The sequence below is a fragment of the Nicotiana tabacum genome, chromosome 1 (assembly GCF_000715075.1).
Source record: "Nicotiana tabacum cultivar K326 chromosome 1, ASM71507v2, whole genome shotgun sequence".
Classification (NCBI taxonomy): Eukaryota; Viridiplantae; Streptophyta; class Magnoliopsida; order Solanales; family Solanaceae; genus Nicotiana; species Nicotiana tabacum.
Window position 1 is genome coordinate 195,095,097 of NC_134080.1, and position 19,410 is coordinate 195,114,506.

The 19,410-nt window shown below is 39.5% G+C and overlaps 1 protein-coding gene across 1 annotated transcript; it reads left to right on the forward strand.

Annotated features, from left to right (window-relative positions):
- The first annotated feature begins 1,186 nt into the window (after positions 1 to 1,186).
- Positions 1,187 to 2,136, forward strand: LOC107807387 (uncharacterized). The gene is made up of 3 exons (XM_016631746.2): positions 1,187 to 1,464; positions 1,579 to 1,888; positions 1,939 to 2,136. The coding sequence occupies exons 1-3, from the start codon at positions 1,187 to 1,189 to the stop codon at positions 2,134 to 2,136; spliced, it is 786 nt and encodes a 261-aa protein (XP_016487232.2).
- Positions 2,137 to 19,410: the final 17,274 nt, after the last annotated feature.

The window sequence follows — 19,410 nt, forward strand, 5'->3', positions numbered from 1 at the left end:
ACAATCTTAGACAAGTGCTTAAGTGATGCGAAGAGACTAACCTTGTGCTAAATTGGGAGAAGTGTCACTTCATGGTTTACGAAGGCATTGTTCTTGGGAACAAAATTTCAAGCATGGTATTGAAATCGAACGGGCAAAGATTGAGATTATTTCTAAGCTTCCTCTACTGACCTCCGTGAAAAGTGTTAGAAGTTTTCTAGGGCATGCCGGGTTTTACAGGCGCTTCATCAAGGACTTCTCCAAGATTGCTAACCCCATGTGCAAACTCCTCGAAAAGGATGCCAAGTTTGTGTTTGATGAGAACTGTCTTATAGCTTTTGAGGAGTTAAAGCAAAGGCTCACCACGGCACCCATTATTGTCACGCCCGATTGGTCACTTCCTTTCGAGCTCATGTGTGATGCCAGTGGTGTATCCATTGGAGCAATGCTTGGCCAACGTCAAAACAAAGTTCTCCACCCGGTGTACTATGTAAGTAAAACTCTCAATGGGGCACAAATGAACTACATGGTAACTGAGCAAGAACTTCTTGCTATTGTGTATGCTTTTGAAAAATTCCGGGCTTATTTGTTGGGGTCCAAAGTGGTGGTATACACTGATCATGCGGCTCTTCTATATCTCATGGCAAAGAAGGATGCAAAGCCTCAATTAATTCGATGGGTCTTGTTGTTTCAAGAATTTGACTTCGAAGTCAAAGATCGCAAGGACACTCAAAATCAAGTAGCGGATCATTTGTCAAGGCTTGAGGAAGCAGGGAGACCACAGGGAGATCTTGAAATCAACGATGCATTCCCTGATAAGCACATATTGGCATTATCTAGCACTTTTGCTCCTTGGTATGTCGATATTGCTAACTACTTGGTTAGTGACCTTATCCCGGACGGATTGGAATCTTATCAAAGAAAGAAGTTTTTGAGAGACTGCCGGCAATACTATTGGGAGGAACCATACTTGTTCCGTGTTTGTGCTGACAATATTATCAGAAGGTGTGTTCCCGAAGAAGAGGTTATGCCAATTCTCAAGGCATGCCATGACTCACTGGTTGGGGGTCATCATGGAGGAAATTGGACGGCGGCTAAAGTTCTTGAATGTGGGTATTATTGGCCTTCCATCTACCATGATGCCAATCAAATGGTCAAGGCTTGAGACCAATGTCAACGACAAGGTTCAATCTCCAAGAGGCATGAAATGCCAATGCACTTTGTGATGGAGATAGAGATCTTTGACGTGTGGGGAATCGACTTCATGGGCCCCTTTGTAAGTTCTTGCGGGATGAAATACATCTTGGTAGCTGTGGACTACGTGTCCAAATGGGTCGAAGAAGTTGCCTTACCAAACAATGAGGCAAGGAGTGTGACCGCCATCTTGAAGAAAAACATATTCACTCGGTTTGGCACTCCTAGAGCCATCCTTTGTGATGGTGGATCTCATTTTTGTAACAAGGCATTCTCGGGGCTGCTTGAGAAGTATGGCGTAAAGCACAAGGTGGCCACACCTTATCATCCGCAGTCAAGTGGTCAAGTTGAGTTTTCCAACCGGGAGATCAAGAGCATTCTAGCAAAAACTGTGAACGCAAATAGGACCGACTGGTCAACGAAGCTAGATGATGCATTGTGGACATACCGCATGGCCTACAAAACCCCTATTGGTACTTCTCCGTATCGGCTAGTCTTTGGTAAAGCATGTCATCTACCCGTGGAATTGGAACACAAAGCTATGTGGGCTTTGAAAAGGCTGAACTTAGATTGGGTTGAAGCTACAAATTTGAGGGTAACACAACTCAATGAAATGGAGGAATTCCGATTCCATGCTTATGAAAGTGCAGCTGTGTACAAAGAACGGATGAAGTTTGTCCATGACAAGAAGATCTTGAAAGAGAGTTCAAGACGGGTGATTTGGTCTTGCTCTTTAACTTAAGGCTCAAATTGTTTCCGGGCAAGCTTAAATCAAAATGGTCCTGTCCATTCAAAGTGGTTAATGCCTCTCCTTATGGAGCGGTGGAATTAGAATCAACAGATGGGTCCCGGACATTCAAGGTAAATGGCCAACGCATCAAGCACTACTTGGGCACTGATGGAGAAAAACATTTGGTGGAGCAGCTGGCTCTCAAAGATGGTCCATGCCCGACCATTGAGTGAAACCAAAGGAACATCAACTTCGTCGTGCCGCGACGTTAAATCAAGCGCTTCATGGGAGGCAACCCATGTGTGGTAACACTCTTTTGTTCTATGAATTTTTTAGTTTTTGATAGATAGATTTATTTGAGAAATTTAAAGTGTGTGTCAGAGTACAGGGGGTTCAAAAGATCACAACAATTGGTACGGATGCATAAAAAGTGGAAGAAAAACCACTAGGTGAATTCTGCTGCACAAATGCGGTCGCATTTTAGCTATGCGGACCGCACTCTGACCGCAGACCTAAGCAGAGATTTGAGTAAAAATTGTGGTCGAAAATGTGGTGAGGTGGTGCATTATGCGGTCCACATTTAATTTATGCGACCGCATTTTGCACCGCATTTACCTCCCTTCAGCTTGGTCCTTAACCTCATCGCATAACACACATGCGATCGCACTGTATGTTATGCGGTGTCCTATCCATCGCAGAATCAACAAGGTAAGTCCACATAACCCTCTCGTCTCTCACTCACTTAAAACAAAACAAAAAAAATGGAAAAAGGGGGAAGAACACGAACGAACTTCGAACCAAATCAAGCTCAAATTGTGTGCAACCAAAGGACTCCATTTATCACACTCATTGTCCCAATCATCAAACTCTGTTGGTATGTACCCGTTTCTCTCTCATTTTATCTTTGATTTCCATTGTAGGTTCAGATATTTTTTGTTTAAATCCTGTGCAAAAATGTGTTTAGATGCTTGTGTAGTTGCTTCTCTAGTGTAGATGCTTTTGGGTTGAAAATAATTTGGGGTACGGGGTAAAATGAAATAGGACTGCCATTGTTGGAAGCTTGGGTAACCTATGTAGAAGAAGGCATCTGCGGCCCGCATTTTGGCCGCACAACTAAACCCTAAATCATCTGAAGAAGATGATGAAATGTGGTGTCTTTGCGATCGCAGATTTGACATCCGGACTGCAAATTCACCATAGAGTGATACAGAGATTTCAGTTTTGAACCATATAGCCATGTCAATTCTGCAATGGTTATGTGGTCCGCATAGTAGTTATGCGACCGCATAACTCACCGCAGAATGAGACCACCAGTTGAGACTACAAGATCTGCAACAATTCTGCGGTCCGCATTATGGTTTTGCGATTGCAGACTAGATCGCATTTTCTTTCTTGCTTTTGATTCGTCTGTATCTTCTCCGTATTGTTAATGATGTCACTCACACTTCACCATTGTGCAAATATGGGTCAAAAGAGATGCTCATCAAAGCAGGCTTCCACCAGTAAGCGATAGCGAATAGAGGACAACGTGTCGAGCCCCTCCCAGTCTGAGGCGGAGGAGCTCAGGCCCTCAATCAATCTAGAGGCTGAAGAGAGAAGGAAACGAGGTGAAGATTTCAAGCTCCAATTTGGGGTTTATGGGTCCAGGGAGGTATTTAGAACAGGGCTCACAAAGCGCAAAATCCTGGGCGAGAAACAATTGAGCTTGAACGGGCTCAAAGATAAATACCCCCATATCCTGGAAAACATAAAAACACGGGGATGGGAGAACTTCACTGGGCCACCCACGGAGTACAATGAGACCCTTGTGAGGGAATTTTATGCATCCTATGGGGCCTCCAAGACGAAATACCACAAACGCAACAAAGTTTTCACCGACCAAGTGCTTGTCCGGGGAAAGACTATTTTCTGCAACATTGAGGACCTTAATGAGTTCTACGTTAAAGGATGGAGAGCAGGCACAACTGAGTACACTGAAAAATTCAAAAATAAAGAGAATGAAAGTGGATGGATTGCCTCACTGATAGCAAAAGGGACTCCCGCTTGGGTCGATCCTCAGCACAAGATATATAAGGAATATCTTACGAGAGAGGGTCGCTAATAGCTCAGTTTTGTCACTTCTCGGTTGGTACCAACTCAAAATGAAACTGAAATAGCCATCAAGAAGGCCCTTCTGATTGCTTGCATCATGACTGGTATCAAGATAGATGTGGGAGCGTTGCTCTTCCAAGAAATAGGGATCCGAGCAATGCAACATGAAACTTCACTTCCTTTCCCTTGCCTGATCACAGCTCTGTGTAAATCTGTGAAAGTTCCCATCCTGCCAACTGATAAAACTGGAAAGGAAACGAGGGATATTTATATCACACGTATCATGGATATCTCTCGTATCACTATTGCTGCTGCCCCATCACAGGTTCAGGTCCAAGATCCAATTGATCTAGAGCACAGTGACTCCCAGACACCGTGACTCCTCAGGTTACAGTGTCCCCCACTTCCACTTCCGAGCCTGCTTCTCAGTCCACCACTGTCCAGCCTGCCAGCACCATTCCTGCTGTCTCGAAGCTTGGTCGACTGGCTCAGCATGCCAATGCCAATGTAGATCATCTTTTGAAGACATTGCCAAATCTAATCAAACAAGCCCTGACGCCCATGCAATCCTCAGTGACGGCCCTCCAACAGCAACAGTCAAAATATGAGGATCGTCTACAGCAACTTGAGTTGAGGGTGGAGAAGATAGAACGGGGTGAAGTTAGTGGGTTTCCTGGACTCAAGAAGGAGGTTGCTTCTATGAAGACCGAGCTCCAAAAGATGCAGAACTTGGAGTTCGATCTATCATCCCTCCTTCCCACAGATGGTGATCAGAGTGACAGGCACAGCACCTCCAGACTTAGGTCTTGACTTCACTACACTGATGACTGATACTGCCCCTCCTACTACCGGAGCTTCCCAGCCTAAAGCCCCTCCAGCCCATATTGTGATCCATTCTGGGAAGGAGTCCGGAGGTTCTGGTAAATCATAAGATGAGGAGGAAGATGGAAGTGAGGATGAGGAAAGTTCTGGATATTCAAGCGATGATGGCCCTCAGGATAAAGGAAAGCAGATTGCGGATGCCTCTGTCGAGGATGCTATTATTGAGGAGGATGCTATTGCAGAAGTGGAACAAGTAGATATGCAGACAGCGATCCAGCGGTCTCTAGTAGACATGGCCGGCCCTATAGCTCCATCAGTTACCCTACCATCAGTAGGCGAGAGTAGCAGCTCACAGGCTCCAGCACCAGCTCCAGCTCCAACTCCAACTCCTGCTTTGGACCAGCCTGAGAGCATTACTCCATCAGGAGAGGTCACTCCTAAGACCGTGCTCTCATCGGTCCCAGCTTCCACATCCGAGGGTGACCCCTCCAGTACTCAGCCAGCTACTGACTCCCATAGCACTTAGTGTGCCTCAGGGAGCCCCCCTCAAACTCATCTCTCTGTTTTTATGCATTGGGGACAATGCATGCTTTTAGTTGGGGGTGGAGGGTAGCATTGTAGATATTTTTGTGATGTTGGAAACTATTGTAAATATGCATATCTTTATGTTACAATCAGACTCATGTACTTATGTGTATTTTGTGTTCTGTATATATTAGTATGACTTCGGTACATGAGTTGTGTTCTGAAATTCGTGATGATGTTAATATTAGTGTTTGTTTTGTGTTCATAATAGCGTTGTGTAAATTTGATACCGTTGTCCATATAAAAGAAAAACAACAAAAACAAGTACATAGTGATTAGGAATCAATTCCTCTTTGTTTTTTTTCCTTCTCCCGGTTCTTTTCCAAGGGTGTAATAGTAGAACTAGGATTGTAGAATGAATCATTTTGACCGGTTTGGTGTAATTGCCTAGTATCAAGCATGTGTGTCTGTACATAGCATATACCCTTCCACATATAAAAAAATATTATTTTTGTCGACTTTTCCCGATGATGGATAGATTGACAACTTTCTTAAGGGAATTAGTCTTTGTGATCAACTTTGTGAACTTGAGGCTCGCTCTGTGACTCTATGGCGACCTAGAGTTATACATGTGTCTATGATGAAAGCCTTGAGTTGCCAAGTGTTGACTCAAAAGCGTCAAATTATGTGAATGAGACAGTCGTGTACCATGTGTGTGTAAGTTCTCTGCGTGTATATAACTCTCGTGTTTACTTCTATCATCTAGAACTTGCCAGGTTGGTTTTTCAATGCTAATGATAGTATGTTTGGTTGGAGGGATGATCTTAGGCATTCTTTGTCTTATTTGCTAGACCCCTGTAGCCTTTCAAGCCGACCTGTACATAAATAATATCACTAGTACCCAATTTGAGCCCTTAAGCCTTTTCTTTGGCCAACTCATTACAAAAATCTCCTTTTTTTGTAAAATAATCCCCTCTCTTGAACCCGTCCCTCCTTGGACATTGAGAACGAGGCTAAAATCCTAAGTTGGGGGTGGTGTCGCAGTGGAGATTGGTAAGGTTGTACGTTGAGTTAGGAAAACAAGAGAAAGATTTGTGTAAAAAAAATAAAAAAAAAATAAAAAAGAGAGAGAAAATATGTGTATGTATATAAAGTATGGAGCCTTGAATAAAATTAGAAGAGGTATGTAAGGTGGTTCTATATTGGAAACTAGACGCAAATGAGGCTATGAGGGTTTGAAAAGAAGCAAAGTAAAAAAAAATGGAAAATTGTGAGTAGTGTTCAAGGAGGGTGAAGTCACTTGTACCCAAATGTCTATCCAACCCTTCCCGAAACCTACATTACAAGCTTAAAAAGTCCTTATGAGACCTACAACCGAACATTCTTGAATAGGCAGTGAATTAAAATAAGGGCAAGCTCATGGTATGAAATGTTGTAACACTTGAAGTTCGTTCTGAGAGTGAGTGTATTTGTAAACTATCCCTTTTTTGTTGTCCTTGTAAATATTGTGATTTTGGGACCTTCTTTCTAGTGAGGGTACATGAACTGTGGAGTTAAACAAAAGTTGAGCTTTTGAGTCAAATTCAATTGCACTCAGCTGAGGGTAACATTTTGTCGCAATGTCTGAGGCTCAAGGTTCACAAGTTGATTAGTTTTCCTTGTATATACTATCAGTTCAGGAAGGGTAAAACAATTATAGATGCATGCTTGAAGTACTAGCAATGAACACCACCCGTAGTCATTATCGTTTCATGTTTTGTAAATAAAGTCTAGAATAGGCTAAGTTTGTTTTAGTTGCTTGAGGACAAGCAAGAGTTTAAGTTGGGGGTGTTGATGTGCCGGAGAATTTTGGCATATTTCAATACTAACTGCTTAGATTTTAGCGTGTTTTAATGCAATTATCTCAGTTAATTATGTAGTTTTTGTTGTTTCTATAGTACATAAGGACTGAGAACCCATGAACATAGAAATAGAAGCAAAAAGACAAGAAAAGAGCAAAATGTAGCAAAAATGCTGGTCTGCGATACACTATGCGATCGCAGATCAGACATGCGAGCCGCAGAATGCACGTCAAATCGCAGACAAAAGCAGAGATCTGGGTTAAATCTCAAGTCAAGAATGTGGCCCATTATGCAACCGCAGAACCAACATGCGAGCCGCAGAATGCACGTCAAATCACAAACAAAAGCAGAGAACTGGGTTAAATCTCAAGTCAAGAATGCGGTCCATTATGCGACCGCAGAACCAACATGCGAGCCGCAGAGTGAACTACAAACCAACTATGAAGGTCACTGAAGGATGAAGATGTGATGCAAAATGCGATCCGCATAATTGGAATGAGAAGAATGTAAACTAGGGTTCCAATCTACGATGAGGTTGTTCAAGATGCGGACCGCATACGTGCTCTGCGACAAGAATGTGATCGCATATCAGACCTAAAAGGGCATTTTTGTCCGTTTTCTGTCCTGATTTTGAGTCCACTATAAATAGTTTTATGATGTCTTTGTGGGCTCATCTTATCTAGTCTTTGAACCACATTCCAAGACATTAATATTCCTCACTTTTGGAATTTTTTGGGTGAAGATTCTCTACTTTGTAAGCTTTTATGACATTAAATACTCTTTGGTTTTTGTATTGTAGTATGAGTAGCTAACTTTAAATACTAGGGTTGTGGACCCTAAATGGGTGTTTTGCTAATAGGTGTTTAACATTGAATATATATATAATGGTTGGTTGATATTTATTTACTTCTCATTCTTCATTTATTGTTGGTGGTTGCAAACATTAACAAGTGCCATTAAATTCTTGCTTTGCTTCGGAAAGTGGGTTATAATTTGGTAGAAGTAAATATCAATGACTCAAGGCTTTAAACCTTGTTTAATATAATCGCTTAGGAATAAGTGGGTTTTACTTGGCATATATTGATGGTTCTAAATTGCAACTCTTTTATATTTGGGAAAATTATAAAGAGGAAATACTACTCAACTATTGGGAAATATTGGGTAGTCACTTAGACATCATTTGCATATCAAAAGAACCTTCCATTAGAAATATATCATATTAACACCGATAAGCTTTACATTCCATTAAAGGGGACACAACCTTGGTTTCTTTAATCCGATTAATTACTCTATAAATATTCTAATTAGTTGATACTTCCAAACAAACTCAATTCATACTCTTGTTACTATAAAACCATTCTCTTGTTACTGTTAACCGAATAGAGATACGACTTTAGTCGAGCAACGCACTATAAGAGTAACCTTTTCACACTTATTCCCTGTGGGATTCGACCCCAACCTTGTTGGGTTATTATATTTGACACCGACTGCCTTACACTATTTATTAAAGTGTAATTTGAGCGTATCAGCTTTGACCAAGCGGGCCTGAGGTTAATTTTTGACTTTTTGGGAAGAATGATGGAAAAGCAATAATTAAGCATTGGAATTGGATTGTTTAGCATTTATTGATGTTATTAAGTCGATTATGTCTAGATACAATTGATTTGGAGCCTAATTTAAAAGGAAAAGCGGTGTTTGATGCTTGAGTTGGTCGTGTAAGTTCGAGGTAAGTATTTGGTCTAACCTTAGCTTGAGAGGTTAGGAGTTGTGTCCTATTTGCTATTTGCTTCTTGTTGAGTACGATGTGTAGGCATGGTGACGAGTATCTCTACGTTGGTGATGGGTATGACGTGAGTCTTGAATTGTAATTTATTGTGTTCTTAAATAATACTACGGATGCTTAAGGTGATGACTCTCTGTATTGAGCAAGGATAGTGATTATTCTCGTGAAAATTACTTATGACTGAGTATTGATGTTAGCTGAGGTATTTAGATGTTGGAACAAGTTTGGTTATAGTTGTTTCTCCCTTGCCGGGATGTTGTTACTTATACTGTCGATTCCCTTGCCAGGATAGTGTAGTCCTTTATTGATCCCTCGCCGGGACTCTTGCTATGATTGTTGTTGATTGTATATGTGGATCGGGTTACACGCCGCAACAATGATATATTTGGATCAGGTTGCACGCCGCAACAATGATATATTTGGATTGGGTTGCACGCCGCAATAATGATATATTTATCGGGTTGCACGCCACAATAATATTATGTGTGGATGGGTTGCACGCCGTAATAGTGATAAATGATATGGATCAGATTGCGCGCTGCAACAGTATTGATATATATTGGGATCGGGTTGCGCGCCGCAATAATTGCAGATACAAAGTGTTTATAGATTGTATACAAATTTCTTATTGTTTTGCAGTGAAATCTAAGTTGTTCTTATGCTGTTACTCTTGATTTACTGTTGATATTGGTGTGCCCCGCGACATGTACCCCCTACCATATTTACTTGTTTATTTCTGTTTTATTTTCCGCTATATACTATATAACTACACATGATATTTGGTAGTCTGGTCCTAGCCTCGTCACTACTTCGCCGTGGTTAGGCTAGGCACTTACCAGCACATGGGATCAGATTGTGCTGATACTACACTCTGCACTATGTGCAGATCCCGGGGAAGCTCTTGGACCATAGCATTTGGGTGGCTGCCTTCAGTCCAGCTAGAGATCCCGAGGTAGTCCTGTAGGCGTCCGCAGGCCCGACGTTCTCTTCTTTCTTATTATGTGCTCTATCTTCACTTATATCCGAGACAGTCTGCACTTCCTTTTTCAGACACTTGTATGTAGTACTCATATACATTCCGTGATATTGTGACACTGGATTCCGGGTAGAGACGTATGTTGGCATTTGTAGCATTGGTTTTGGTTATTATATTAGACTAAGTCCTCCGCTTGATTTCATTTATCGTTAATATTTAAATGTTGATTACCTGTTAATTCAGATTTTCAAAAAGGGTTAAAAATGAAAGAGTTAGTAATTTTTATGTTTCGCGGTTTGCCTAGCTTCTACAAGTAGGCGCCATCACGACTTCCGAGGGTGAGAAATTCGGGTCGTGACACTAATGAATCCATGACAAAAAAAACTTCAGCTTATTTAGTGCTGAAGTTTTTATAAATGAACTAAATAACTTCAACATCTTCCACTGAAGTTTTTGAAAAGCTTAATGACAAAACTAATGAATCCAGAATAAAAAAACTTCAGCTTATAAATGATCTAAATAACTTCAGCATCTTCTGCTGAAGTTTTTGAAAAAGCTTAATGACAAAACTAATGAATCCATGACAAAAAAACTTCAGCTTATTTAGTGCAATTACAAACAAAAATTTCAGCAAATAGAGAACAAAACTTCAGCTACTATGCTTAAGTTCAACAATTACAAACAAAAACTTCAGCAAATAGAGAACAAAACTTCAGCTACTATGCTTAAGTTCAACAATTATAAACAAAAACTTCAGCATACTTGGTTCAGCAATTTTTGCTACTTCAGGCCCGTCTACTAGAATGCTGAAGTTTTGCATGATTGTCTTTGCTACTTCAGCCCGTTATGCTGAAGTTACGCGAAAAAGTGGGTACGCTTGTAATTTTTTTTTGCAAAGCGGGCACAAGCTAAAACGTAACCCAAAAAGCGAATATAGATGCAAATGCCCCCAAATTCATAGCATAACCCTAATAAAACATTTTCTCTTCTATAGGCGTCTTCACACAATTCATGAATTTAATGCACGGATATTTACACCATACTATACCAGTTTACCATATTTAAGTAATTTTATTAAGTAAAAATATATATTAACTAACCATGGTTAAATGAGATGAATCTATTTACAAATACATATTATGCACCTATTTATTTGATATAAACTGCGTGCCTATTTTGCTTTAGGAGGTATTATAGCGAAGTTTTGGATAAAAAAATTTCGATTTCTGCTAGTACTCTTTTTGTTTTACTATGTAAAGAATGATAGCAGTGAGTGTTGTCAGCAGTGCGCCGATAAGTTTTATGCTCCTTCCCGGACCATACTTGTAAGATTACACGAAATTTATTGTAGATATTGTTTCTAACCATAGTTCCAGATGTGATTTGACATCTTCCAAATTGGGTCCTTCAACGTGGTCATATTCATAAAATAAAATTTAAAAAGTGTCCTCGAAAAGAAAATACTTTTTTAGAAGAAAAGTTTCATTTTAAGAACACAAGAAAGGAGTTATTCTCTAAATAACTTTTTTGTCATTTAACATACTGAACTTATGATCGGTTACTTAGGAAATAAAATTTGCTTGCACCTTTTGAGTATGAAGGTTAAATTGACTTACATTTAATGTAAATGCGGAAATAGATTTTTAAGTTTTTTTCTTTTGACTTACCTTTTGAGTATGATCGGTTACTTGAAATATCTCTCCATTTCAATTTGCTTGCACCTTTTGAGTATGAAGGTTAAATTGACTTACATTTAATGTAAATGCGGAAATAGATTTTTAAGTTTTTTTCTTTTTTGAAATAAAATTTATATATTTACAAACTACATAAAAAATAATATAAGTCATAATAATTAAAAATTTAAAATATTTTAAAAATTATTTGCAAAATATTAATCAAAAGAAATTTTGTTTGATCCTCCAAATAGTATGTTCATTCTTTTGGAAACGGAAGGAGTACGATAAAATGAAGAACTTTTCAACAATGCTATGTACTTCATAGTAAGTTGGGTCCATCTACAAATCTACTCCTGGTTAAGTTGGGTCTCTTTGATTGTGTAGGAAAATTAAGTATAATATAGTTTAATAAATTATTATAATAAGGAAATGGGAGCTTTTTATATAATCATTGACTAAAGCCTTGTGGTCAACTGCTGATGTTACCTACAACCAATTGTTAATCTGGGTTAGTTTAATAAGTTCCAAATTTCTTTCATCAGTTGTTGGAGCTTAGTCCTCAGCTGCTACTTAACAAATAATTTCATAACTAATTAAGAAACAAATTTAGGAGAAGTCATTCACCTTTGTCTCCTTTAAACCAAACAAGTCACATCCCATTTGGTCATGATACTTAAGCACATGAGAGCATGCTCAATTTAATGATCGTATCTTTGTCAATCAACAAAATAGAAAAATAAATCACAGTTAACAACTCTATAAGTAACCAATACTTCTCACTTTTAGATATGTCGTTCTAGACTTATGACTAAACGGAAAACTTATTTTGGTCAATTGAATTGAACAACAACGTATTGACGGGATGTTTAAGACTTTTCAATTTTACTCGTGAATACTTTCTCGTCTCATTTTATATGAAGATTTTTTATTAAGTATAAATTTAAGAAAGAAAAGAAAATAAAGAAAGATATTTAAAACTTATGATTTTAAACTAGCTTAATTCATATTTTACCTTGCAAGCTCGTAGATGAAATCCTTTTAAATATCCCAATTTCAGGAGGAAACCTTTTACACACTAAATATTTTTTTGGGTGACCGCCATTGGTGTCTAATGGGCCAGGTCAGCCCGTTTCCGAACCGGCCCGGCCCGGTACAAGGGGCCCGGGTGGGGCTGGGTTAAAGGGGTAGAGGTTTGGTCCGTTCATGTTTTGACAACCGGTTAATCGGACCGGTCAAACCCGGTCAACGCAAATCACTGTTCATCCGGTTAATCGGCCTAGACCGGACCGCCTAAACCGGTATAACGGTAACTAGTTTTTTTTTTTGTTTTTTTACTTGTGGGCTTAAATATGACGGTCCATTTCCCATTATGGCCGTTGCCCAACGACTGAATTGCACAAATAGCCCATTTTTTTAAAAAAAAATTAACACTCTTTTGAAAAATTATAAATACACCCCCTCTTCTTCATTTCTTCACTCATCTCTCATTTCTCAATCTCAAATTCTCAATTCATGTTAAATTATGCCTCGTACTTCTAGAGTGCGCTCATATGTTTTTGAACACTTTGAGGTGGTAGAAGAAAATGAAGAAGTTCAGAAAGTAAAGTGCAAGAACTGTGGTCGGGTCTTAAATCTTCGTCCAAAGTGTGGCACAGGCAGTTTAAGGACGCATATGAAGAGTTGTCTTAAGCGTCCTCCGGAAATTCGTATTTAAGTTGATTTAAGACAATTTGTGTTATTTTAAAATTATTAGACGTATTTATGCTTAATGTTTTAGTTTGTTAGATTAATTTGAAGTATTATTAATTTATTATGCATGAAAATTTAGTTTTATTATTTTTTTGTTAATTTACTTGTTAAATGCAAACTTCAATTGTGTAATTTTGAAATAAATGTAGCACTTGCAATTTATAAGTGCAATTGTTTCCCATCTTCATTGTATTTTTTATATTTTTACTTTATATTAATATAACTTACAATAGTTATACAAAATAAAAAAATAATAATTAAAAATAACACTAACCCGACCCGACCCGGCTCCTTGAACCCGTAACCCTTACGGTTCAATTTTTACCTGGATAAACCCGAACCCGTTAAACGCGGTATGCCCCAATCCGTAACCGGTCCGAATCATAACCCGTACGGGTATTAAATATTTCTATCCAACCCGACCCGGCCCACCCGTTAGACACCCATAGTAACCGCTATAGCGAAGAAATCAAAAGAAAAGTGCATCCCACCAGAAATTGACATAAACTTGTAAGCTATTTTAGGTGGAGATAATCGTCCAGGTTGTATTGTGAAAGAAAAAAGTTCGCCACGCCAGAGAAGTTTTATTTTGTGTCTCATATAACTTACACTAGTCGTATGAGGCTTCTTTTTGTCTCACAAATTTGTGGACTCCAATCTTACACTTCTGAGTCCACAAAATTGTTAGATAAAAAAGTTGCTTCATACAACTAGTGTCAATTGTACGAGACACAAAATAAAATTTTTCTCCACGCCATAGCAGACTCGTTACTTTCTCTATTGTCGAAATATATTAATAAATCTTCATCTATATTATCTTTCATTTTTGGGTGCCTGTATTATGTCTACGTAAGTAGAACCTCTCATGCAAAACTTCTTTTATACATTTCTTCGATGTAAAATCACGTTTCTTTGATAAGTATATTTTTGCACCAATCACAACTAGACAACATTGTATTGGGAAAATCGAGTTTACATATTAAAGTGATTAGAAGATGACGTGTCATGACACGAAAGCTGGTCAAAGAGTGATGATTGGCAAAGAAGCACGAGTTGCAATAGATACGAGCAGAAGGTACAAGTAGAGGCACGAGCAGTTATTCAAAAGACTCAACGCTCGTACCTATTTATACTCAAAAGTCAAGGAGAATGAATCTGACAGCATAAGAGAGTACAGATATAGTATTTAATAAGCAGTAAATACTAAAAACGTTATAGAATCTGTATTAAATTACAATGATTATGTAACGTAACATTAATGCCTTTAATTGTCTATAGTGACCTAATTATAACAAAGGCAAAACGTATATCTTTAAGATAGCTATAAAAAGGAGAGAATGAATCATTTCTAAGGACACGAAAGATCATCTGAATATACTGGTTTACTTTGTTTTCTTCTGTCTATCTTATTGTTAGCAAAATCACTTTCCTTTATTCAGTTTCGATTATCAGTAACCCGTGTTCTTCTAAATTAAAGCTTTGACTAAAATTTCACTTTTTGGTTATATAAATTGGTTCCGTTATCGGTAATCTAATAATCTACTCTTTCTTAGCCTAACCTTTTTCGTTGCATCAACTATGTCGAACATCAATGATAACACTCAAGGAAACCAACAACTCCAGGAGAATCCACAGGATGATCACATCCCAATCCATTCTCCACAAAGTTCCCCTCGACGACTCGAGAAGGCACTCCTGATAGATCTCATGCAAATGGAAATGCTCAATTCGAAAATGATGAAGCTATCAACGAAGCTTTGCAAAAGCTAATCGCTCAACATGTAAATAAAGCTCTTGAGGCCTTTGTCAGCCAATTACCCGTTGCACCACCAACACCCACTCCAAATAATAACACTTTGGAGAACCCTCGTTCTAGGCTTGCTAATTCAGCTAGTGGTGGAATCCCCAGCGAGTCACGAGAAGGAGAACCAGGTAACTTAGTCAATTCTGATTTACAAAATTTAGTACTAACACAGCAAAAACAGCTCAAGGAGCAAAGTGACCCCATAGAGCAAATACCTGGAGTACCACCCGTAATCAAAGGGATAAATATGAATAAATATTCACAACAACCTTGGAAGCCAAGTGCTGCTCCCCTCCCAATTCCAAAGAAATTCAAAATGCCCGATATTCTAAAATACGATGGAACAACTGATCCACGAGACCACGTGACTGCATTCACAATAGGCATAAAAGGAAATGACTTAACCAAACAAGAAATTGAATCAGTATTGGTCAAAAAATTTGGTGAAACACTCACTAAGGGAGCATTAACATGGTATTTTCTTTTACCTGAAATTTCCATAAATTCTTTTGCTGAGTTTGCAGATTCATTTATCAAAGCACACTCGGGAGCTCTAAAAGTCAAAAAAAGAATGGAAGATATTTTCAAAATCAAGCAAGGGTACTCAGAATTGCTTAGGGAGTTCGAGGATAGGTTCCAGCGTGAAAGAATGACGTTACCGCGCGTACCTGACAATTGGGCAGCTATAGCCTTCACTAGTAAGTTGAATGAAAAAAGCTCTGAAGCCACGAGGGGACTCAAGGAAACTCTTCGAGAATTTCCAGCAACAACGTGGAATGACGTTTATAACAGATACAACACAAAGCTAAGGATAGAAGAGGATATTATCTCACGATCTCAAAAAGAAGAAAAGGTGAGTTCGAGACGGGCGGAAACCGATAAAAGTCCGGTAAAAACAGGTACGAACCATATATGGGTCTAGTAGGAAAATATTCACGGTCAAGATAGGACAATCCAAGGTATGATCATAGGTCGAGGAATAGAGAGTCGGGCTCGTCATCAAGATTTGGGAAAGATCGAAATGAGCGAGAGTCACGGGATGATGGTAGAAATTTGAAATCAAGGTTTGGCGGTAATAATTTTAATGTAAGCACTTCCGAGCTCGTAGGTTTTTTAAGAAGCATGGGTGATAAGGTACTGTGACCAAAAGAAATGAGATCGAACCCAAACAGGCGCAACCCTGATCACTGGTGCGAATTTCACTACGATCACGGGCATAAAACGGCAAACTGTAGGTTGCTGCAAGGTGAAGCTGATCATCTATTAAAGCAAGGGTATCTGACTGAATTATTCAGTGAGAGAGGTAAGCAAGCATATGTGAAGAATAGGCAGGAGCCCCCAAAACCACCTTCTCCCAAAAAGACCATTAATGCGATAAGTGGAGGTGAAGACATCAATGGCGTGACATACACAACAGCCAATAAAGTCTCCAAAGTCACAATTACCCACGGGAAGCGGGTGCGACATGTCTTAGAGGAAGAAATCATTACATTTGTGTCACGATCCCAACCCCGGCCGTGATGGCGCCCAACACAATGCTAGGCAAGCCCGACCAACTAACATCTCACAATCTATTTCTTTATAATTCAATACTAATTTTCGGGATTTAATACCAATTTAATATAAATAGAAGTATGAATTTAACATATGAAATGTGCGGAAACCAAAATCACGAAAAATCTCTGTAAAACAGCCCACTGATCCGGTGTCACAAGTCTGAGCCTCTAATACAAGGTTTCAACAATCTAATACAGAAATATGTCTAAAATGTGGAATAATAAGTGGAGATGGAAGGAGAAATCGGGTCTGCGAATACCATGCAGCTACCTCGATAACTCCGATGAAAACAAAACGGCAGGAAAGCTCGCTCTATGCCTCAGGAATAGCTGTACCTGCACACATGGTGCAGAGAGTAATGTGAGTACTCCGACCCAGTGAGTAATAACAATAAATAATGGCTAACAGTATGAAATCACGTAAAGGCACTAAACAGTTCTATATCAAAAGAGTAAAATCATTTAAGCAGCAGTGAATGAGGAAATTATGTGAGATTCTTTAAACCAGGTAAAACAGATATAATCAGTATAAATCCGCTCCTCAAGCATTTCAGTTCATTTATTCGTTCTTATCCTCAGTTCTCAATTCATATACTTCTCACGATAACCGAATCAATAAATATATATACCGCCGTGGCGTGCAGCCCGATCCGTATATCACTATGGCGTACAGCCTGATCCATAATAATAATAGTCGACTGCGGTCACTGGGGGTGTGCAGACTCCAGAAGGGCTCCTTCAGCCCAACCGCTATATAATTGCTGCGGCGTGTAGCCTGATCCATATAAGTAATTACTGCGGCGTGCAGCCCGATCCATATAAGTAATTGCTGTGGCGTGCAGCCCGATCCATAATATGTATAATATAAATATCTGATGCGGCGCGCAACCCGATCCATGTCATATAAAATATGCTCACTATTGGGTCCTCGACCCCTCAAAGTCATTTAAAAATCACAGCCTCTCGGGCATTATGTACGGTCGGGATCTCAACCCTTATATCTCTTCCTATTTATGATTAACATTTCAAAAATCTGGTTCATATCATTCTTAAACAATTGGAAACATGGCTGAGGATATAAATTCTTTAACAAAATAAGTGAGGATAACCAGTCAAAAATCCCCTAAGGGTTCTACAGGTCGGCACAAGGCCCTAAGCATGGAAACAAGCCCAATTCAACACAATAAATTATATGTCTCAATAAAAAATGTAGTGAAATATCATTCGGGATGGAACAAGTCCCAATCCCCATAGCATTGAACCTCACGCTCATCACACAGCGTTTATCTCAACTTAACATAGCACTACGTTATGCGAATCCGGGGTTTCAAACCCTCAGGACATAATTTAAAATCATTACTCACCTCAAACTGGCCAAAACTCTAGCTCGCTATGCCCTTGCCTCTCAAATTGGCCTTTACGCGCGTCGAATCTATCCAAAATCAGAACGAATACGTCACAATATACTAAAGGAACAAAGCCCAAGCGAAAACATTCGAAAAATATCAAAAGTCCGAAAATTAGCAAAACCCGAGCCCCGGGCCCATGTCTCGGAATCGGGTAAAATTTACATTTTCAGAATCCTCATAGCCTCACGAGTCTAACCATACCAAAATTATTCAATTCTGATACCATTTGGTCCTTCAAATCATCATTTTACATTTTTGAAAGATTTCACAATTTTCTTCCCAAATTCCATCCCAAATCACAAATTAAATGATGAATCCAGTGATAGATTCATGTATTCTAGCCAAATCTGAGTTAAAATCACTTACCCCGATGAATTTCTTGAAAAACCTTCGAAAAATCGCCAAAATCCGAGCTCTCTAGGTCAAAATATTAAATAAAACCCAAAACATCATATTTATAGGTACCCCCTCAAATTTCAGCTACCGAGGGCCGCACCAAAATGACCGTGGTTCGCGCAAGCCAGTGCGGTCTGCGCAAACACAACCGCGGCCGCACAGGCCTTCCTCTACAGGGACAGACTTTAGTATTTTGGACATAACTTTTGCTACAGATGTCCAAATTGCGATATCTTTACCTTTCTAGTAACTAGACACGAAGGGCTACAACTTTCGTTTTTGAATCACCTCAAAATTCCTTGTAGACCAAAAGATATGAGCTTCCGAAGTTGGACCAGCAGGAAGGTTCTTCACCACGGCCGCGCCCACTTTTGTGCGGTCCGCGCAACGCCTACCGCGCCCGCTCTTGTGCAGTCCGCACAGCACTCACCGCGGGCACACTCATTTTTGTGCGGACCGCGTGGGTGAGTTCTGGGGCCTGCAACCCTTCTGGACCTGCTGCAACCATGATTTTCGGCCAAAAACATCCCGGAACCTACCCGGGACCCCTGAAACTTCAAACTAATTGTACCAACACATCCCATGGCATCGTTCAAACTTGTTCAACATTTCGGAACGCTTCCAACAACATCAAATCACCAATTTAACATAGGATTCAAGCCTAAGAACTCCAAGAACTCTTAAATTATGCTTTCGATCAAAAGGTCTATCAAATCTTGTCCGAATGACCTGAAATTTTGCACACACATCCCAAATGACACAACGAAGCTACTGCAACTCTCAGAATTCCATTCCGACCCCTATATCAAAATCTCGCCTATCAACCGGAAATTTGCCAAAATATCAATTTCGCCAATTCAAGCCTAAATCTTCTCTACA